At 44.5% G+C, this 22,795-nt stretch overlaps 1 protein-coding gene across 4 annotated transcripts in view; it reads left to right on the forward strand.

The window, feature by feature from the left end:
- Positions 1 to 22,795, forward strand: part of PHC2 (polyhomeotic homolog 2) — a 134,783-nt gene that overhangs the window by 89,102 nt on the left and 22,886 nt on the right. For 3 of the 4 annotated variants that reach the window (XM_037827800.1, XM_037827801.1, XM_037827802.1), the window contains 3 exons: positions 500 to 812; positions 12,726 to 13,147; positions 13,420 to 13,585. In XM_037827800.1, coding sequence (XP_037683728.1) covers positions 500 to 812; positions 12,726 to 13,147; positions 13,420 to 13,585 — 901 coding nt within the window. Of the gene's footprint in view, positions 1 to 499; positions 813 to 12,725; positions 13,148 to 13,419; positions 13,586 to 17,940; positions 18,213 to 22,795 lie in introns of those variants that run through there. The other variant, XM_037827803.1, reaches the window with a different exon arrangement.

Genomic DNA, 22,795 nt, shown 5'->3' on the forward strand with positions numbered 1-22,795 from the left:
TTGGAAAGGCCTGCTGTTAACCTCATTCCAAGAACAAGATAGTCCTTTGCCTGGTAGTCTCCCTCGCTGGTCAGTTAATTTTCACTTCTGCCCTGGCCTTTTCCAGCATGGAAAGCCCCATGTCCTGCTACATTTCTCAGTAGAATGAATCTGCTCCTGAGTGTTTGGGGGAGGAGGGGAGGTAATGGAAGGGAGAGAAAGCCTGGCCTACCTGCTCCTGCCTGCGCCAGCCTAGGCAATAATCCCTTCTCAGAATTCAATTTCTTCTGCTAATGGATCCAGTCACCAGCAGTCTTGTCTTGCCTCTTTTAGAAACTCCACCTGTTCCTGGTTCCTCTTTCAACCCCTAACTTATTCTCTCTTTTTCTCTCTGATTTTGTAACCCACTATCCTATTCAGCCATTCCTGGATCTATCCTTGACTCCTTCCCTCTCTTAGTTATATGTTGGCATTGCTCTTACCTACATTCTCCGGACTCCCATAGACCCCTCTTTTTCAGGTACAGAACTTGACTCTCCGAACACAGCAGACACCACCTGCAGCAGCCTCGGGTCCCACCCCCACTCAGCCTGTCCTGCCCAGCTTGGCCCTGAAACCCACACCAGGTGGTAGCCAGCCTCTGCCTACCCCATTGCAGGGCAGAAATACTGCTCAGGGTTCCCCTGCAGGTACCAAGCCTGGCATAACTGACAGTGTGATGGAGCCACTCAAGAAAGGAGATGGTAACAACAGTGTGCCAGGGAGCATGGAGGGCCGGGCTGGGCTCAGCCGCATGGTGCCTGCTGTGGCTCCCCACCCACTCACTGCACCAGGTAAGGGCTCCAGGAGGAAAGAACCTATCCCAGAAAACTCAAGAGGACAATGGGGTTGGGAGGTAACTTGCAAACTTTCCTTTTTCCCATAGACATGCTAAGATACCAGCCACCTGTCTCTCTCCCCTCTCCCAATCTTGAGATGTTTATCAGCTCCTGGTTCTGTCTCATGCTTCTAGCTTTAAAGAAGGAAGCTGTGTAAGTTGGATAAATGAGTCTTTCTTCATGATGGATGAATCTCGGTGGTGAATTTCAGCATATATAACCATAGGGCTTAACCTTGAGTGAATGGGGGCTTGGCAATAGGACTACTTTCAAATTTTTTAAGAGTCAAGGAAAAGGATAGGGAGGGGCTAGCCAGAAGCATGTAAGAACCACACAGGGAGATGGGGAAGTGGGCAGTTTATTTTCTCATCATTCAATAGTTATTTTGGAGTAATATTGACCAGACACTTGGCCAATTCTGGGTGGGCAGAAATAAATAAGACTTGGACCATGACCTCCAGGGAGAGCACAGTCTAGTGGGGGAGACAGACACTTGGAATGTAATATAGTATGATAAATGCTGTCATATATATAAGCTCTGGGTGCTGTAGGAGCTTTGAGGAGCTACCTAAGCTTGGAGAGCAGAACCAAGAAAGGCTTGCCAAGGAAGTGACACTTGAGAATAAATCTAGCAGATTAAGAAAATATCTAGCTGTTTCTTGTGGGACAAGTTCTGCTAGGAAGATCAATCAGTAGTCCCTGGGGCTAGATTCTTTCCCCTGCCTGCTAAAATTCTCCTAGCACTGCTTACTGTAGGCAATCTTTCATGAGAAAATCTGCCAAGAATCCCAGAAGCCAGACTTAGCCCAGGGAATAAGACCAAGCTGTTATAGCACAGAAATAAATATAGTGGTGGACCACTTGGCTCTGCATTAAAGAGAGAATCATCCTGGTCACATCTCCCAAATGGTCCGAAGATGGTTCCTTACTTAAAGGAGTGTGCAGTCAAAAGGAGGGAGCCAGATATATGAGCAAATCCTTTCAATTTCGTCAGTTTTATTATAGGAATAAAGTATGAGGTGCAGTGTGGGCACAGATCATCTCTATGCCAGGTGGCCTGGGCCAGTGAAGATGTCACACAGGAAGCAGCACATGAGTCTTGAAGCCTGGGTAGTTTTCTCAGCAGACAAAATGAGGGAAGGTATTTCAGACAGAAAGAAGAAAGAGTATTATGGCAGTGAGTTGGGAGGAAACTGAGTTAAACTTTATTCACTTTTTCAGGGCTTCGGAACTTAACCCAGGGCCAGAGGGTCAGTCACTGCCTTCCAGCAGTCCCTGCTGAGCTAAAAAAGGCATGTCCCTACAGAGGCCTCACTGCCCTGTGACTCCAAGTCCCTATTCATCCACGCCTGGCATTAGTCCCTCTAGAGATTAGTTCAGTGCCTTCCTTTTATGAGAAAAGAAACTGAGACTCACAAGGGGAAAGACTGGGATCTTACAGTGAGTTGAGGGCAATTTGGACTAGATACCAAATTAGCATTTCCACTACCTTTTCATTCAACCTAGAGCAACTTCACAGCCTCAGGGTTTCCTGAGAACTCCATTCCTGCCCAGTCCAAAATGTAATCTTTCCTTAAATCTAAGCCAGCCCCCTAAAATTCCAAGGATCCTTTAAGAGAAAGGGCAGTTCTCAGGTTCTTCTAAGACTACTAGTTAACTCCGAGGTCTCAAGAAAAGTGGCAGAAAGGGGACCAGCACTTACGGAGTGTCTACTGTGTGCTAGATAATATGCTAGGCATTTTTCATGTATACTACCACTTTTAACCTTTGCAAGAACCCTGTAAGATGGGTGTTATTATCCATTTTATAGATGAGAAAACTGAAGTTTCAGTGAGGTTACCCAAGGACTTACTACATAAGTTAACTACATCTGTCACTTGAGGTTACAAGTAGTAAATGATAGAACTGTGATTCAGTTCCATGTCTGGCCTGTCTGGATCAAATCCTGTGATTTTAAATAATGACTAAACCGTACTGCCCCTTCTCAGTCCTTACAGTAATTTGGGGCTCCCTAGGTCTTTCCTGCTCCTGACCCAAAGCTCAAAGAAGCTGGGGTTCTAAGGTAGCTTTGGGGATTGCAGAGTTTGGTGTAGGTGTTTTTTCTCTTGGGCCTGGTAAGCTGCCAGTTGGTGAGTTAGAGGCTTGAGGTCCAAAGGCCTAGGTGTGACCTGGGGCTAACAGTACATTGGCTAGTACAGAGACCAGTTACTCCACTGAACTTTCTGTAGAGCAGCTGTGAGCTTCAGTACTACAAAGACCCTCTCTGCAGAGACACATCTCAGTAGGTTTTGCATTGTTCCTGCCTCCCATGGTCCCCTCCTGTTCTTCTTTTCTTCACTCTCCCCCTTCCTCTCAGTAAACCCTGTGATTCCACTCCCCCACCCCCACCTCCAAAATAGAAGGCAGCTGGGGGAGATTTGAACATGACATCTCCTCTCAGGGCCTCTGGAACAAAAAAGGGCTGAAATAGCCCTTATGACCTGGAGTAGTGTTGGGGTGGGGGAGTGGGGGCCAGGCTGGAGCAGCACCTGTCCTGGGCTCCACAGTTCCCCAGGCAGAGGCAACTTCTGGCCTCTTACCCATCCAATCCACTGTGAATGAACTGACGGATCAGGAAGCTGGAGAGGAGAGTGCGTGTGTGCGCATGTCTGTGAGTCCATGTGTGCGTGTGTGAGAAAGACAGCATTTTTTGTTTGTTATTGGAGCATTTTTTGAGCTGGCTGGCTGGCTGCCCCCAGGGAAAGGAACCAGTGGAGACTTGTTGGGGGCAGGGGGAGGGGAGGTTTGTACAACAGAGAGAAATGTATTCTCCTGGGAGCTGTTTCCTCTCAGCGCAGGCAAACCCTCTAGTCCCAGCTGGGGCTGCTCCCACTGACAGCTGTTTGGGGGCAAAGCCCCTCCCCATGGCAAGCGCCCTGCTGTTCCTGCTCCTGTCACCTTGGCAACCAGCTTCTTTAGGCCCTGCGAATAGAAAAGGTCCCTTATGCCCTGAAAAGGGGGGAGGGGGAGGGGCGGAGGGGAGTGAGGGGCGGAGAGCAGAGCCTAAGAGGTTGGGTTTGAGAAGAGAAGGCAAAAGACTTGGCTTTGCTCCTCTCAGTGATCTGAGGACTGGATAACAGAGGACATAAGAGGGGCAGGCAGCAAGGGTCCCCTGGCATGGCCTCCAGGGAAGCCGAGCCCTATGGGAGCTGGCCCACAGCTGGCTCTGTTCTTGGGGTCCTCATCCTAGGACATAAACTCTGGGCATTCAGTGCACATTCAAGCCCAAAGGTGAGGAGAAAGTTGCTGACCAAGAGGGAGATGCTGTGATAAAGGGAACAGGTCATTGAAAATCCAGGGCCCTTTTCACACAGTTGCACCTCCAGAAGCCAAGTCTTTGTTCTGTCTCCTCATCCTGCCTCAGGTCTCAGCTGAGGAGAGAGAATTCTCCATTAGGAAGTCCTGGTACTTCATTTTATTAAAAGGTGATTTTGTGTTAGAGACTAGTGATTTCTGTATGTGATTGGCTGGACAGTGTGATGATTGCTGATTCTAGGATACTTCGGTACCATATTTCCCTCCCAAAGCAGCTGCCAAGCAGTGGGATATTAGAGAGTTCAGTGAAAATAAAAACATGCAGGTGGACCTGCTATCTAACTGGAAATCAGAACTGTGAGGTCATTTCAATCATCACCTGTAGGACCAAATTTAGATTGCTAAGAATCTCCTTCTTTTATTAGGGGGAAAAAAAGAGGATACAAGTTATGATTAATTAACATCCCTTACCATGCACACGTCCCTGGTTGCTGCCAGCTAATGATAATAATTACCACTTAATGAACAATCATGCTCCAGGTACTGTTTCACCTGGTTTACCTACCTGTCTCTTTTAATCCTAACAATGATTATGCAATTTCACTAATGAGGAAGATATGGCTCAAAAAGAATAATTAACTGTTGTCTTCAAATAGTTGTTTTCGCTCGTTGTTCAGTTCAGCTGAAAATAATATTCATTGAGCACCTATTATGGGCCAAACATGCTGAGTATTATGGGGACTACAGAGATGAACAAGAGTTTAAATTCTAGTAGGGGTTGAGGAAATTTGAGTTTTGCCTTGAAAAATGAATATTCAAGAATGGAATAGAAGTATGATGGGGAAATGGCTGTCATCTCAGCTGGTCCTGGGAAGCACCTACGCCCAGAGTTGCCATTTGTGCATGTGACCATCTGTGGGTGTAGGTGGGACCTGTTACTTTTTTTTCCTTTTCTATTGCCCCACAAACATTAGCTGTGGGATTCCCAAAAAACTCAGTCCTGTGCCCCTTGTTTTTTAACTCCAGCACCCACTCCATAGAGGAGTTCATCCCGTCATACATTTCAGACACGTAATACCTGCCTGCAGGCGACTTCCCGATATGCTTCCATCTCTCTCCTTCTCCCCTCTCCCCGTAGATCTCCAGCTGTTTATAGGATATTCCTACTTGGATATCACCCCACCTGCATACATATTTTTAAAATTTTGGTCAGAATTCATTAAAAAAACAAAAACAAAAAACGTGAACCCTTCCTTTACGGACAGGTCCCCTCTCCCGGTTTGCTGACCACTGTCCACATTTGTAAAGTATTCCTGTATGCTGGGCCCACAATCTCAGAGTTATTCTGACTTTACTTTCCTTCACCACAGAGGCAATGAGTGGTAGAAAAAGTATTGGCTTCGGGGTTAGATCTGGTTTCAGATCCCAGTTTCACCACTTAGTAGTTTTATGAACATGACCAAATTACGTAATCCCTGTAAGTCCTGATTTCATCATTTGTAAAACAGAGACAATTATATTTACCGTAGACTGTGAAAGTGAATGCAATGGCCTGTGAAAGTGACCAGCACAGAGTAGGCTCACAACAGTTGCTAGTTCCCTTTCCTTCCTTATTCCCACCCTCCAGCACTGCCCAGCTTATCACCAGTTTATCATCAGATTCTGATGCCACTTCCTCTGTATTGGCTTCCTGCCTTTGCTCAAGGCCTTTTGACTAAGAGGCTTAACTGACTGCCAGGACATCCTGCTTGCCACTGCTTGAATCATCTTCCTCAGAGACTACTATTTCTTTCTCGTTTAGAAACCTTCACTATCTTTATTTCCTGTTTTACCAATTGGAGTGCCTGGTCTATAGTAGGAACTCAATAATAGCATATTAATAATTTCTGATAGACTGACTCTCTGATTCTGTCAGACTTCAAGACCCTCCCCAAACTGCCCATTGAACCACTCTAATTTCTCATTCCTTCCTCACACAGACCCTCTGTTACAGCCAAGCAAATATGCTAATATGCTGTCTCTTCTCCCCAGCTCCCAACCCTTTGTGACTTATTTGACCTGTCATGTACCTTTTACCTTCCCCACCTACTGACATTATGCTCCCTTTTCATTGTCCATCCCTGCTTTGGGAGGGAAATATGGTACCCAAGTATCCTAGAATCAGCAATCATCACACTGTCCAGCTTGCTGACTTGTGTTATTCATTCATCCAACAACATTTTTTGAGTGCAAAGGCACCATGCCTCATCTGTCAAATGAGGTCAATTTTCCCTTAACCTACGGCTTTGTAGAAGTCATTTGGAATGGAAACTACTCGGTTCTTGCTTGTAAAATGGTAACACTGCCTGATTGCCTCTTGGTTTATTGTTATGAATGAGATTCAAAATTTAAAAATGCTTTGATAAGTTCAAAGCAGCATACCAATATCAGGTAGTATTTTAAGTATAGGTACAATTTGTTGAGCACCTAAGTACCAGGCATTGAACAAAGGCAGTGGAGCTCTGTGTAGTTTGAACATAGGATTTCATTTAATGCTAACAACTACCCTGTGTGGTATGTATCACCATTTACAGAAAAGAAATTGAGATTCAGAGACATTAAGCAATTTGTCTAAGGTGCACAGCCTAGAAGTGGCAGAGCCAAGATTCAAACCCAGGCCTGTCTGGTTCTAAAACCCATGCCTTTAACCATTTATGTGGTCCTACCATCCTTCTGCTAAGGATGGGGTAGTGAAAGAATTGCAGGTACAAGTTTCTTTAATGCTCCAAGCTGCTTAATAAGGAATCCTGCACACAGAGAGTATTTGATAGTTTTGTCAGAGGACTGCAGAGCAGGCCTAAAGACATTAGGGCAGAGATAGACCACCACAGAATGTCCCTGCAGTTGGCAACCCTGTTTTTATGATTTACGCTTCCTCCTAAGTGAAATTTTTCTTAGCTTTGCTTCCCCTCTCCGACTTATCCTAATGCTCAGCCCAAAGGGAATAGATCATAGAAAATTCATTCTGCTATTGCTTTTGGCTTTTCTAAAAAGGGCTTCCATGTCTGTTTATTTGTATGTTGGGCTCTGACCTCTAGAGTCACCTGCAATCTCAGTTACTGCCCAAGGCCTGATCACATGAGACATCTTTGGAGATAAGTAGCCTCTTGGGGGTGCTAGCATAATTTAGACCCAACCTAAACTTGCCTCCTCTTCTGGCTCCTCTCCTGTAGACACCCTGGGCTTCAGCTATACAGAATGCCCCTAATTCCCTAAATGCACCATGCCATTAATGCACAATGCCTCTAACTCTGAATCATGTTAAATGTTAAACACTTACCTCCTCTGAGAAGCCTTCTCTGCTCTCCTTCCCCAGGCTGAATCCTCATTTCTGCGTTCTTATGATATTCTGTGCTTATCTCCTATGGTAACATTTACCAGATTGTACTGAAATTATCTGTTTACCATCTATTTCTTTTACTAGACTATAATCTGTTCTACAGAAGGGACTGTGTTTTAGCCAGCACCAAGCTAGTACTTGGTCTGTAGTAGGTGCTCAGTAAATGTCTGTTGAGGGAATGAATGGTTGGAAGTATATCTTCACTTAACTTTCTGAATCTTGAAGAGTATTAGTTAGTGAAAAAGTTATGCTGTTCTTCTCCCAAGGTATTCTTCCCCCTCCTTCCCTCTACGCCCCCTCTCTCCAAGCCAGATAACTCCAAACTCTAGTTAATTATAGTAAACTCCTAGAAAAATAAGTGAATAAGCAGGTCTGCAACGTGTGACTGAGATGCTTACGGTTCCCATATAGTTTGGGGCAAGAGTCCTAATGTTTCTGAGATAATGAGTTGTTTTCCTCCAACCTTAAGCTTTGAGATCAATAAGCTCTATTATTAATAAGTCCTGGCAGTGGAAGCAGTGAAGGGTTCATGGCAGTGATCTCCCTCCCAGCCAGCCCTGCTGCCCCAGGGACCTTAATCCCCTTGTTGCTTACAACCAGCTGGTTGTTTGGAAGAAGCGAATTGGTCTCTTTAGATTCTAAGGAGGCAAGTCAAAGTTAGAGCACCAGATGGACAGATGAGCATTGCCTGAACTCTCCTTTTAGCTAGGCCCTAATTTGCAAGAGGCCCTGGGCCTGCCCCTCCCCTGCTCCATAACAAGAAAGGCTGATCAAGGCTTTCCAAAGCTTCGGTTGAGGTCCCTTTGAATCAACTCCTTGTGTTTCTTAGAAGCAATGAACTTTCTAGCAAGCGGGGGAGGCAGAGCTGATATGGGTGATAGGGAGAAATGAAGTTACTGGACCTTAGGAAGAAATAAAAAGAAAGGTCTAGAGAGATTCCTGTGCATTAATATTTCACAAATTCATAGGCCCCGTCCTAGCTGTAGGGAAAGGGGACATAGACCCGTCCAGTATCATGGCTGCAATGGGAAATGCCCTCCTATCCTTTACCCCCCAAACTGAGCTGGAAGGAAATGGGAGAGAGAGAATTAATTTATCTTACATGCTAAGGAACAGATACTTGTTAAGCATCTATAAACATATATAGATATTGTTGGACAATGTGGAAGGTAAGAAAAACATAAAACCTTCTGTTTAAATTAAAACACATCTTCAAAATTAAAACAAAAAGAAATATAAGACAAACTTGACTTAAGCATACAATCTAGTTGGAAAGATAGGACATATACACACAAAAGAATAAAAGTATTCCTATTTCATTTAATCCAAGACATCATTGATTATAAAATGCACCATTATTTTATTAACCGCAAGAAAGAAAAACACTGCCAATTAAATGATGAGACACATTCCAATTCGAAAGATGTGGGGGAAAATTAGGAACAAATTTTTAAAAAGCAATGTAATATGTATATAAGGTAGCACATGTTAAATCATGTATGGCTCAAACAAAAAAGGAATGCAAGAATTCTGAGGAAAAAACCATAATTGAAGGTTAAGACATGTAGGGACAAACAGGAACTGAGCCTGGGCCAAAGAAGCTGAAGCCTTAGATCACTGAAGCAGAAAGAGAGCATTCCAGAAAATAGAAGCACTGAAATAAGAGCCAAAAAGCCACAAAGGGACCTGAAGTTTTATGGAACAATGAGTTTCAGGTAGGTTGGATTGAAAGTTACTGCAGAAAAATAGTGGGAAAAGATTGGACATTTGTAGGGTCTACAATAAATCAGGATGGTGATAAGACCAAAATTGGCTCTAGGGTTACACCCATCTCACCCATGTGCTGGTTCTGAAGAGGAAAAGTTTTGTGAGACAAACAAGGTGGAGTCCCACCATGTTGTCATTAATTCATTCATTCATTCAGCAATACTGATTAAGCACCCACTAAATTCAAAGTACTTTGGAGGAAACAAATGAGTCACATAAATTCTGCCTACGAGGGAGATAAGTCATTTACTGAAATAACTTTGAGATAGGTTTTATCATTATCCCCATCTTACAGATGGTGATACAGAGGTACAGGGAGGTCAGATAACTTGCCCAGCATCACACAGGTCAGCATTCAAATCCAAACATTGTGATTCCAAAGCCCACACTTGACTGCTATGACATGCAGCATCTCTGAGGACAGTGCCAGGCAGATTCACCTCACTACCAGCTTAGAGAAAGTCCTGGCAGTTGTACAGGAAGGGGAAGACTGGCCTTTGAAAGGTGACTAGGATTTGATTTGTGATACTATAGACAGTAAAAGAAAGGGCATAAACTCTGTATAGGGGACGGTGAATAGTAACATTTGCTTGGATCAAAGAAATAAAAAATAAAAGGTTAAGTTTATATTGTAGAAAGAATGCAAATGCCAGAGGCTTTAGACATCTGTAGACAAAGGAGAGTCCCTGATGGTTTTAATCAGGGATCAGAGCTGTGCCTTAGGAAGATTATTTGCCATTTATCTGTAAGTTGGATTATAGAGAGAAGAAACTGGAATCAGAGACACCAGTTAGAAAGTAATTATAATACTCTATACAAAAGGATTTTTGAGCCAGGATAATACTAGAGTTAAATCATGGTCTTTGTCTTTTAGTAACCTCAAAAAGTTAAGAATATACACTCCCTCCGAAATACCTTGGACTCTTTGATCTATGGATTTATTTCCAGCCTTGATATATTCTAGTATCATCTGTCATAAAACAATTGCCTTCAGTTTTGAATGAGCAGCACAGGGTGGGGAACAGAGTACGATAGGACGGGAAGCACAGGAAATAGAGGGGCAGGGAGCCAGGAGTTCCCTTCCCAATCTTTGGTGAACAAATTGGTATTTTCCAGAACTATATTCTTTTTGCATTATAGATTTAGAGCCTTTTCCTTCTCTAGCCCTCTTTTTTTCCACCTTATCAATCCTGAATTTTAAACTATTCTTATATTATAGCCATTCCTATCAAATTGCAGGGCTGGAAGGGACTTGAGTGATCACCTAACCCAGACCTCTTGTGTCACTGATGAAAATCTGATGCCAACTAGTGGTGGGCCATACCATTGATCCTCTTACCTTCCCTGACCTGAACTGTTTCCAGCTCTCACTTAAGATAGGCAGCTCCTAAAATGATTGTGTTCCAGACTCATGTGAATTCATAATTTTGTTTTAAAGGAGAGAAAGTTTTGGTTGAGTGTTCAGTGATGATGCCCAGCATTTTGCAGACCTTTTTGGCTTCTAAAACATAACATGCGCTGGATAGCTCTCGGGTGCCTTATCAGTAGTCTTCTTTAAAATTCCATTTGCAATGTCTTTGCTCGATATGTTTTCAGCTATTCAGTGTGGAATTAGGACACAGGGCTGGAGGTTGGGGTCAGGGGAATTTATAATCACCAAATGCCTGCTGGCAATTTCCACTTGGATGCTCCACCATCGCTTCAAACCCAACACATTTCCCTCAAAACCACATCCTTGTCCAAGTTTCCATTCCATCATTCGCTACCAATCAGCCAGACTAAAACCTTGGGGGCCAACAACATTCCCTCCTTCTCTGACAAGCAATCACTAAGTACTGTTTTGTTTTTCCTTTGACTCTTTCCTTTGTCCTTCCCTTCCTATTCCTTTTGCAGTTATGCTTAGAACTCCATAACTGGGCTGTGATGAGATGGGTAAAAACTTCCATGTAAATAGACAAAATTCAAGAAAGAAGGTACCTCCCCAACTCAGTTTGAAATCTGCTTATTTTGCACCTATAGCATCACAGGATCCTTTGAAACTGTTAGCTCAGGACCCAGAATTTGCCTTTATCTTTACTGGCTGTGAGCCTTTGGTTGTAAAAATCCATTTGTGAGCTTCCAACTGTGGCCCTCTTTGCATTTGCATGGCACAGCATCTCCTGCTGGCTCAGTGAAGGGGTCTCAGTGAAGGGCAGCTTTTAGGCAGGCCAGATCCAGCTGAACTGCTCTCATCCTGAGCTGGCCTGGATGCCACTAAACAGAGTGCTCTGCATGAAGACAATCAATCTCTGAGCTGAATTTCCTGAATCTCTATTGTGTGGAAGGCATGAAGCTAGATGCTGAAGGGATTACCAAAAAAAGTATAAGAATCTTGACCTCAGAGGGTCAGCCTGGTTAAAACGGAAAATGAAAAAGCTAACAACACATGGCAACAAATGAATTCCAGATCAGGACAATAAAGTTGACTCACTTAGCTGTCATCTATTGGTAGATGTCAGGCACCATGTTAGGTTTTGTTTGAGAGATACACAGTAGTTTATGACCACAAGGGGATAGTGATCTGGAAGGAAAGATTATAAAAAGAAATTGTAACCCATGTGATAAACATTGTTATGATAGAAGAGAGCCCAGGATACCTTGAGAGGCTAAACCAAACTAAAATCATTATAATTACATTTAGAAATGATTGAGCATGACTGTGTGCCAAGCACCATGCTGTGCCCCTTGTATCATTTTCTCACAACTTTTTCTCATTTCATCCTTATAACAATTTTCTGGGCAGGAGCTATTATTACTTCCAATTTTTAGATGAGGAAGCTGAGGCCTAGAGAGATTAAGTAGCTAGCCTGAGGTCCCACAGTATATAAGAAAAGAAGCTGTTCATACAGCCCTGGTCTGCCCAATGCAAAGGCCTGAGGGCCACTGTGAAACCGGCTCTTTCTGGAGGAGGCCTGGCCTGGGGGGGAGCCAGAGGATGAATAAGAGGTAGCCAGGCAGGGCCAGGCTTGAGGGGGGGGCGGGGAGTTGGGAGGCAACAGGTATTATAGGCACAGAGAACAGGAGAGAGAGAACATGGTTGCACATTGTAGAATCCAGTGTTTTTCTGAACGCCTGGAATGGCCAAAGAAAGCTTCACAGAAGAGGTGAATGTTGAGTTGGGATTGGGGGACAGTCCAAGGAGCCCAATGTTTCAGCATAGAGAGAAAGCAAGAATAAAGAGAGAGAGAGAAAGAGAATAGGGTTGTGGCAATGACCAAGCCAGGTTCTAGGAGAAAGATGAAAGAGCTGAAAGCATCAGAGACACTGAGTTTGGGCAGCCTTCTTTATGTGGATGTGGGAGGGGCACAGTTGGGGGAAGGTAGTGGTAAAAGACACAGCAGAAGATGAAGTCAAGCCATGCCACCTAACCTGGGTCTTTCCCCCTTCAGCCTATGCTCAGCTACAGCCACACCAGCTCCTCTCACAGCCACCATCAAAGCACCTGCAGCCCCAATTTGTGATCCAACAGCAGCAACAGCAACAATCACCACAGCAGCAGCAGCAGACCCAGCAATCACGGCCTGTGCTCCAACCCCAATCCCAACCCCAGTTCACCTCCATCCCTCCAAGCTTGGCCGTGCAGCCCAGCTCAGAAGCCCATGTCATGCCACTAGGCCCGGTTACATCCACCCTGCCACTCCAGTGCCCCACCACCAATCTTCACAAGACTGGCAGCAGCCAGCAATGTCACCCTCCCACACCAGATGCTGGGCCTCAGAATGGACATCCTGAGGGCCTGTCCCACACCCCACAACGCAGGTTCCAGCACACATCAGCTGTCATCTTACAACTACAGCCTGCTTCGCCAGTGGTGAGTAAGCTGATCCCAGGGTTCAGGAACCAAATGAGGAGACCACAGCTCAGGCAATCCCACAGACCCTATTTGGATATGTTTCTGTGTAGGCTGAATGTTGAAGTCCTCTCTGGGTATTGCAAGAAAGATAAGGGAACGCTCTCTAAATTCAGGGTGACTGAATCTTATAGTCCTTGTCTGCTACCCAAGCTCTACAAAAAAAGGGGAAGTGTCCAAGAACATAAAAGAAGTTCATGAGAAGACCATCTCTCTGTCCTGTCCCTTAACAGCCCCAGCAATGTGCCCCAGATGAATGGAAGGAGGTGGTGCCTGGGGAGAAGAGTGTGCCTGAGACTCGGTCTGGCCCATCACGACATCAGCAAGCCATTGTCACCGCCATGCCTGGTGGCCTGCCTGTACCCAAGAGCCCTAACATCCAGCAGCCCCCAGCTCACGGTATGAAGTGTAGCAGGGCCCTCGGGGGAGGGAAGAAAGTCTGCCTTCCTTGCCATCCCTTGGCACATTTCACTGGGGTATCTAGAATGGGAGGATAAACTATTGCAGATTCAAAGAGGCAACCAGGACTCCTGCTGGGTTGGTGGAAACAGAGGGAGAAAATGAGATGAACCAGGGGTAAAGACAGGGGAACTCAGAAGGCAAAAAAAAAGAAAAAAAGAAAAGAAGAGAAAAAAAGAGTGAAAGGGTAGAGAAAGAAAAGGAGAGTTGAAAGTTCTAGAGTCAGGCCAATGAAATGGCGTACATGTGTCTGAGGCCAAATATACACTTGCAAAGTTGAGAGTTGAAGCAGTTATCCAGTTGTCTCAATTCCCTGCTTCACTTAGTTTAGGAGGGAGTTTTTAAAATTGGAAATATGGCAAGATGGCTACCATAGCTTTTGAGCTATGGGAATTGCTTAGGGATAACTAGAAGGGGATTCAGGTTGCATATGGCTCATGGAAGCATCTTTGAAGAAACTGCTCAGCTCTGGGATCATCATCTGTCTCTTTGTGAGTGCCCAATTACACGTGAACTTTTCCATGACCTGGGTTTCAGGAGACCGTGCCGGATCCCTCTACCCTGATGGGAGAGTCATACCAGTACCTTCACCTCCTGCAGGGATCCATTTGCTTTCCTTCCCTCTCTGCCAGTTCGCACAGCAATCTTGGCCCAGGTCTCTGTAGTATTATGAGCCATAGGCCACTTACAACTCAGGGAACCAGCTCCAACCATTGGCCAAGTGTGTGCTGGCCATTGGGGATGGGGAGACCCAGGAGAAAGAGAGTTTGGAAACTGAAGGAGAAATGAGAAGAAAAATGCTTTGTGAAAAGGTAGGGGGGAAGTTATAAAGAGCCTATAAGGAGTGGGGAATGGAATCAAAGGAAAAGAAAGCAAAAGAATATGGAGAAAATAATACTAGAAAAATTATAAGACAGGAAGGAGGTCATCTGTTCTCTGTTTGCATCCTTGGGATTGATGAGGGGTTCTCCATGTTGAAAAGCAGCCCATTTCATTGTGGAATTACTCTATCAATTGCTCTTCAAATTAAGTCAAAATCTTCTCTCCTGTGACTTCTACCTATTGCTCGTGATTCTGTCTTGTGAGTTAAAACACAGTCCACTTCATAAGTTACAGCTTTCCAGTTGTAGACAGTTATTTCTCTTCCCCCTCCATTCCACTAAAAAAAGAGAGAATCTCCAGGCTCAATATCTGAGACTTTTTTCTTTTTCTTTTTCTTTTTTTTTTTCACCAAGACACATCAAGAACTCCCATTCCCACCATAATTGTCATCCATGACTATGCAAATTAATCCTCTGAAAGTGTGATCCCCCAAATTAACCACATTAATTCCAAATATAGAAAGCCACTAGTCACCATAGGTTGACACCTGGGCCTAGCTTTGTAAGCCCTTCATGGGGCAGGACTGTTTCCTACATCTGTATGTATGGTAGGGAGGACCCTGACATTTGTTATACACCTACTAAGTGCCAGGCACGTAGTTCTTTATTCACTTGTGACAACCCCGAGAGACAGGTATCATTAACCCTATTATGCATGGGAGGAAATTAAGACTGGAAGAGGCCCCAGGTCCCACAGCTGTGGAAGGGCAGTGCAATGGCTCACACCTTGTGCAGTAACTCCCTCACCTTCTACCATCAAGATGCTGCACCTGTGGCCCCATATTAACTCCTTGGACCCAGTGGGAATGATATTGTTGGTTCACAGAGGGTTGCATTTTTTTAAAATTTGTTTTTATGAAGTTTTTTTTTTTTCATAAATTGCTATCATGCCAGGTCTTCTCAGTCTCAAATGTGTGCAATTTATATTTTGAACCAAAATGTAATTAATTCTATCTGTTAAATGTTATCTTGTGAATTTGACCCATAGTTTCAGCCTAACAAGAAAATAAGAGTTATAGTTAATAGCTAATATTTATTGAGCCCTCTTTGACAGGCTGTACATGTATTTACTTATTTAATCCTGACAATAATCCTCTGAGGTAAGAACTTTTATTATTCCCACTTTAAAGATAAGAAAACTGAGGCACAGAGAGAAAAAGTGGTGGAGCAGGAATCTTTTCCATCTGAATGCTTTTATTCATTAAACTAACTCTTCTGTTTAACTTTGCCATCTGTAAATTATATAGCATGCTTCTTTGTCTTGTATGAGTTAGCTGATAGAAATATTGACTAGGACCGACTGAGGACATATGCCCTGCCTGCAGGTTGGTGCAAATCAGCGTTCTCCTTTCAAGTATTTGTTATCCAACAAACCCTAAATGAACAGACATTTGCCCACCTCTCTCCATCTTTTGTTCATAGAGCTCCCCAAAATATTTCTCTGAATCATCTAAATAAGCATCCTGTTCTTGAGGTACTGTCTCATGAGAGAGAAGTATGCTTTGCACAGTTGGAACAGTTGTCAGCCACCCAAGACTTAAGTATTTGTCCTTCCGTATATGTTTGGATGCCTGATCTGTGCAAAGCATTGTGGTGTAGGGGGTAGTACATAGAGAAGTAAGATCTGTTTGCTACCTTTAAGGAGCTTAGTCTGCTGGGGAAAATGAGAAATGCAAAGAAAAAAATGACAAGAAAAGCTAAAATATGATAAACGCTATAGAAGGGGTACAGGTAAGTGCTTTAAAAGTTATGAAAAGGGAAAAGCTACTGCAAGCTAGAGATTATCAGGATTGATTTCATGGAAGTGGCATTATTCTAGAGCAGTGGTTGGTAAACTACAGCCCAAGGGCCAAATCCATCACAGTTCCAGTTTCTGTACAGCCTACAAGGTAATGATGGCATTTACATTTTTAAATGGTTTTTTAAAAACCAAAAGAGGAGTACTTCTTGATATGTGAAAATTATATGAAACTCAAATTTCAGTGGTTCATATTATCTGTGGTTGCTTTCGTCTACAATGGCAGAGTTGAGTAGCTGCAAGAGAGACCATATGGTTTGCTAAGTCCAAGATATTTACTATCTGGTCCTCTACAGAAAAAGTTTGCTGTTCTTGAGTTCCTTGAACAATAGGTAGGTCTTGGGCATGCAGAGTTGGGGAAGGGGCATTCCAGTAGAGGTAGGGAGACAAAGTGTGAACACATTTGGGAAATAAAGGGAAGTCAAATATTCAATCACACATTAGTTTATAGAAACAAAACTGTCAGAAATGCAAAGGCAGAGGGAGGTGGAATGTGAATATTAATGAAAGAAGGATTTCAAAATTTGATACGTGGGGTAGAGGGGAAAGAAAGGGGATGGGGAAAGAGAAAGGGAGATAAGTAAACAATTAGGGAATATAATATAAATGTAAAACGTGCAAACAAAGGAAAAAGGATGGGGGGAGAGGCAGAGAGACAAAGAATATGAATAAGGATGCTAAGAAAGGCAAGAAAAGGGGGGAAATGGGAACAGAGTTCAAGAACTGAAAGAGACATTTGTCATCTATTCAGCACCTCTGAGGATGGGGGGGAAATGAGAAGTGTATGTCCAGTTGTACATCTTTTGCATCCTCCACAGCTCTTAGCATATTTACTGAATAAATGTGCACCGCCATGACAATTCGTCTTAAACCAGTGTGGTTTAGGAAGAGAACTAACATTTATTGGGCTCCTACTGTGTGCCAAACACTGAAGGCAATTTGCATTTCTTCAATTAACTTTCACAGTAAGCCTAAAGAGTAGGGATTATCACTGTTTATAAAGGTGTAACTGGATCACTTTGGTCATTACTTAACCTCTCTGATTCTCAGTTACCAACTGGGAGGATAATGACTACGTGTAGGGTTATTGTGAATAAGTGAGAGTGTGTGTGCATACAGGGCTTAACCCATGTTAAGCACTCAATTACCGGTAGCTGTTGTTATTTCCTCTAAGGCCCCACAGATAGTGAATTGGCCGCGGTGGGAATCAGTCCACCACGCCACTTAGGGGGCTTTTTATGGGGGCTGTGGCAGGCGTCCTCGTGGCGAGGCCCGCGCCTCTAAACCGAAACCTTGACGTCCCTAAGCCGCCACAGGCCTCGCTCCGCTCCGCGGCGTCGACCCTCCTGTGCCTTCCCGAGGGCGGGGAGGAGGGGCCGAGCAGCGGGGCGGGGCTGGCTCCGGCCCGCGCCGGTGCCCTCTCCAGCGGCCTTGCTGAGGCCCGCCGCACAAAGAAAGCGCGTGGCCGGGCTTCCGCGCCTGCTCACCCCGCCCCCCGGCGGCCCCGCCCCGTGTGACCGAGGCCCCGCCCCGCGCCTTCGCCCCGCCCCCAGCGGAGGCGTCCGCGGGAGCCTGTTCCGGACGGGCCGCATTGTCTCCGCGGCGGCTGCAGCCCTCGAGCGCTCGCCGCGCGCGCGCGCGCGCGCAATCCCGGCGGCCGACCGCGTACCCGCCCGGGCCTTGCGCCCCCGCCCCGGCCTCGCGTCCCGGCCGCCCTTTGTTGACGCCGGCCAGCGGGTGCGGTCGGATGCGCCGCGGCAGCCCCGGGCCCCGGCTCGGAGGCTCCCGGCGGAGAGAAGGCGGCCTGTCCGGGACCCCGCTCCAGGCGGCGCCCGGCCGAGGGGCTGCGTAGGCCCCGCCCGCCCAGGCCCGGCCAGGCCCTGGACAGGTCAGTGCCCATGGCGGGGGAGGGGTTCTCGCCAGGAGGGGGGGGGGCCGGGAACTGCGGTCGTCGCACTGGAAACCGGGCACCGCCCTCCAGTGCCTCTCCCGGCCTAGGCCTACTCGGCTGCCAGGCCGTGCCAGCCCGCGACTCTCGTCCTCTCTGCGCCCGGGAGGTGCCCTGCTCCTCCACCTCCGTGGCCTGGGATGCAACCAGCGTCTCCCTCCGCCCAAATCCTGCCCCTGCCTGGCCCTCGCACCCTCTGCAAGTCTCTGTGTCAACCTTGGCGTGCCAGACATTTCAGCGTGTCCTCCAGCCTTACTCCGACTCTCCGCATAACCCACTCTAACCCCAAACATGTCTCGGTCCTCTCAGGGATGCGGATTTACCGCGGGACGGTCAAGCCGTTTAGGGGCAGGGCTGCTGGCATCTGCTGTACTTTATTGGTGGTGGTCTACCTATTGGAGGCGCCTGCGGCTTCGCTGGAGAGTTTTGTTTTTCATCGAGTTCAGTCTCACGAGGTTTTTAATTGGATGGAAAAGGACAAGCTGTTCTGTGTCTGTACTCTCTTCCATTTTTAGAAGAGCGTTTTCTCTCCTTCCCATGCGAAATGAAGATGTACTGTATTTGTTAATTCTTTACATTAAAATCGGGATTTGTGGGGATCTCTGTTTAAATCAAAGTCCACAGTGAGGGAAATAATTTGCCCAAGGTCAGGTTGCACCAGTAGGAAAGCTACAATCTGACCTTCTAACCCCTGGCTCCTGTGTAAGGTGGAATACAGTTTGTCCTGGTGATACCCCCTCCATCCCAACCCTCACATTCCCATCCCCCCACCCTCACCCTTGCTAACTGAACAGATTTCACTGACATACTTTCATTTCTGATATACTTTCCTTTCCTTCCTACTCTATAGGTAGAATGTTTACCTTTTTCATGTGCTGTCTACAGAGCACACTTTTATTTTTCCTTTTTCTGCTTTGCAAATCAGTGACAGCCTTTCCTTCTGATATTGTCCATCCTTGATCCTTAATCCCCTCCTGTTAGCATATTGGGCCCAGAGGATCCCTTGTTGTAAAATCAGCTTCTGACCTAAATCCAATATGTCCCTGATTTTTCTAGGACAGCCCCAATTTAAAATATTCCATCCCATTGTCTATCAGTCGAGTGTCTCAACTTTTGGTTTAGAAAATAACATCACTTTTACTGTACCAGGCATACTGTCCTGGCCTTTTCCAGCCATTTTGCTCTGGGGCATACCTGGCTAATCCAATTATCATTCACCTGACATTTTTCTTCCCTTCCTGAATTAACCCAAATGTTAGATCTGCCAGGATTTCTAGGTGAGCATGAAAATTACAGGCTGATGAAGCAAGAAAATTCCTTCTTGCCCTTGTATTTCTGCAACCCCACCCTCCCCATTTTTCTTCCAGTACAGGGAAGCAGACCTGTGACAGTGCATATTGATTAGGGTTTAGATTTAGGTCACAAGGGATGTAAGGCTTCACATCATTTTTACTCTAGAATAGAAACTTACTTAGGTTTAGGTCACAGGGATGTAAGGCTTCACATCATTTTTACTCTAGAATAGAAACTTAATGTGTTGGTTATGAGACAAAAGATTCAATCTCTATTGAATCTTAAAAGACCTTCACAGCTAAGCAGTTTAGTTTCATTCGGTTAGTTATAACACATCATTTTGGCTCCTGTTTGATGCAGAGCCTTGTCCTGTGGAAAATAGGAAGTGATTTTAACACATAGCCCCCAACATTGAATCTATATTTGGAAATATTTAGTTTGAATCAGCTGATAAACTGTGTTTTCCACTGTTAATTTCTGCACCTGAATTCCAGTCCCTGAAAGGCGGGAACCAGGGCTTCTGGTTTGGCTCATTCACAAGGACTGACTTGTTTCACAGAGGGCCCAGCAGATGGGTAGTGGTGCTCTTTTGGCACCTGCCCTTTCTAGGCACTCCTTATCATGTGAGCGCTGCCTCTCAGCCCACCCAAGATCTGTTTCCAGGCTCTTCCATACACAATGAAAAGAATAATGCCTTTATTCACCAGCCTTATCTTGAGAACGTGGGTAGTTTCTTAGTCCACTTTATCTGTTACCGAGTTGGTTTCTCAGTGGTCCAACTGCATTTTCATGAGCAGTCTTTTCTGTTTTCTCCCTCTTTATTATCACTATTTTTTTAAACTGTTTTACTGTCATCTGGCATGTAGGTGGTTAATATTAATGAATGTTGGTGTTTCATCATGTCCCCACCAACCACTCTGCCCTTTCCTTTTATCTTCCAGGTCTTGGGTTCATTTATAAGTACTCAATATATGTTATTTCCACTTCCTTCCAAATAAAGGGGAGACTCCAGCCCTTCTGCCTTCCATCCCAGTAATGATTCTCTTGACTGTCGGTCCCATCAACATTGTCTGCCTTTCAGTGGAGGGTAACCTCTTAGGAAGATGGTGTTCTGCCCAGTTCCATAGTTTTCTCCAGACTTACCTCCTCTAGTCATTGAGAGAACTTTCTAGTCTAAGCTACTGAACCCTGAGATTTCTCTTCTTGCCATCAGACTCTTCCCGGTCTATGATCCTGCCTGTTACTCTGGCTCAGCCCCAGAATCCACTTTCTCACACCACATCCTTTTTCCTGTCTTACTCATTTCCTGCCTCAGATACTTTACATCCCTTGGTTCTGATCTTTCAAAGGGAGAGGGAATAAACTAAGAGAAGAGGAATGAATGGATAAATGATCTTACAAAATTGAGCTGTTCTTGCTTCTAATCTTGTTGCCTCCCTAGACTTTCTTATTTTAGGGGAAAAAAAAAAAAGACTACTGTCTCAGAATTAAGAATATCTACCTGTGCATTCTTGTATGTCTTTTTAATCTCTATTGTTTCTCTTGTGCGTGTATGAAGAGGATAATATGACTGCCTTGGACTCTTCCTCTAAGTCTCTGTCATTCCTTGGTCTGTGGGCTTCATGCCAGGCATTCAGTAATTATTAGCTGAAAAAAGTTTACCCACCTCCTATCACATCCTTCACTTTCAACTAGTGTGGATCAGCAAGCCAAAATACGATTTAAATTTAAAAATCTAAGGAACAGGATGGAAGTTTCCAGTTCTGTTAATGCTGCTCCTTGTTGGTATGATAGGTAACAAGGAATTTTTCCCCCCCTCTTCTCAAGTCAATCCAAATTTATATTAAAGCTCTCCCAGCTGTTCAATGCTACTTAATCTCCAGGCAGACTTGGCTGCACCTTCAGAAGATTTTCTTCCGAAAAGATACATCTGTTAGAGATGAGAGTGGGGAAATAAGAATAAGGACCCTTCATTAATGATAGTTTCTCTTTTATTCCCTTTGTTTTGTGCCATCTTGCTGCTGGAAGAAGATGATGATGTTCTTGTGGTCAGCAGGAAGCTCACAAAAGTGGTTGAGGAGAGAGGCTTTTGTGTAGCCCTCAGGAGACTGTCCTGAAGTTAGAGGTCCTGTGAAACAGCAGCATGAAGACTGCCTTATGCAGTCAAATTCTGATGAGGCCTTTGCACCAGTGACAGAAATGACTCTCTAGTCAGTGATTTAGCATCTTGTTTGATGGAGCTCAAACCTGGACTACCTCTCAAGGTGGAGGTTCAAACATTCGTAGATTTATGTTTTAAAATGCTTTTATGACATGGTTTAAACTACAACGTGGGTTGACCAGCTAAAAAGATTTTTTAAGTGTGCCTTTTTAAGATAACTTTAATCATGTACTCACAACTCAAGTAGATGGTGGTTTCATTTTACACACTGATACACTTAAAAATTTGAGTTTGAATTACTAGCTACATTAGAACACTGATTTGATAATTGCAAAGCTATTCAGAGGCAAACCATCTTTAATTCAATTTCATGAGTAACCGTGGATGTTTTGGGAATTGTTAGGAAACTAATCAACCAGTTCCTTATCCAAGAGAGCAGTCTTAAATATTCTGGACTTTTTCCGCCTTCAGTAGCAAAAGTAGAGTGTAATTGTCTGGCAGGGTCAAGAAATAGACTATTTTACAGTTAATCAGGAGTTACACAATTAACAATTTTTAGTTTTTTAAGATAAAAAAATATAGTAAGAAGCATGGCATATAATTTAAATAGTGAATAGTTGCTCTGTGATTCATTGTAAAACCAGACCAGGATAGTAAAGTCAATAGTTTTTTTTCTTTCTCCTTCCAGATTATTTAGTTAGTGAAAAAGGATGAGTTTTCCTTTTCTTTCAATGTTCAAATGATTTTTTTAGTTTAGAAATGTCCAAAAGAAGAGAGCATTCTTCCCACATCTGCCAAAAAAAAAAACTATTGCTATTAAACAGTGGATTGCCAGAGGCCTAAGATGAATCCAGATGTGGAAGTGAGTCCCAATTTGCTATTAAGATTTTCTTTAAAGCATCAGCAAATATCTGTTTCTTGGGTGATTTTCTTCTTAGCAGTGAAATTTATTATGATTATTAAATGCCATATCATAACCAACTTGTCTCTAGTAGATAAGGAGAAGGACCAAGCCAGATACTGAATATTGAGACTGTTGACAAGGAAATGACAGTGCATGACTTCTGTG

The sequence above is a fragment of the Choloepus didactylus genome, chromosome 2 (genome assembly GCF_015220235.1).
Source record: "Choloepus didactylus isolate mChoDid1 chromosome 2, mChoDid1.pri, whole genome shotgun sequence".
NCBI classification, from domain to species: domain Eukaryota; kingdom Metazoa; phylum Chordata; class Mammalia; order Pilosa; family Megalonychidae; genus Choloepus; species Choloepus didactylus.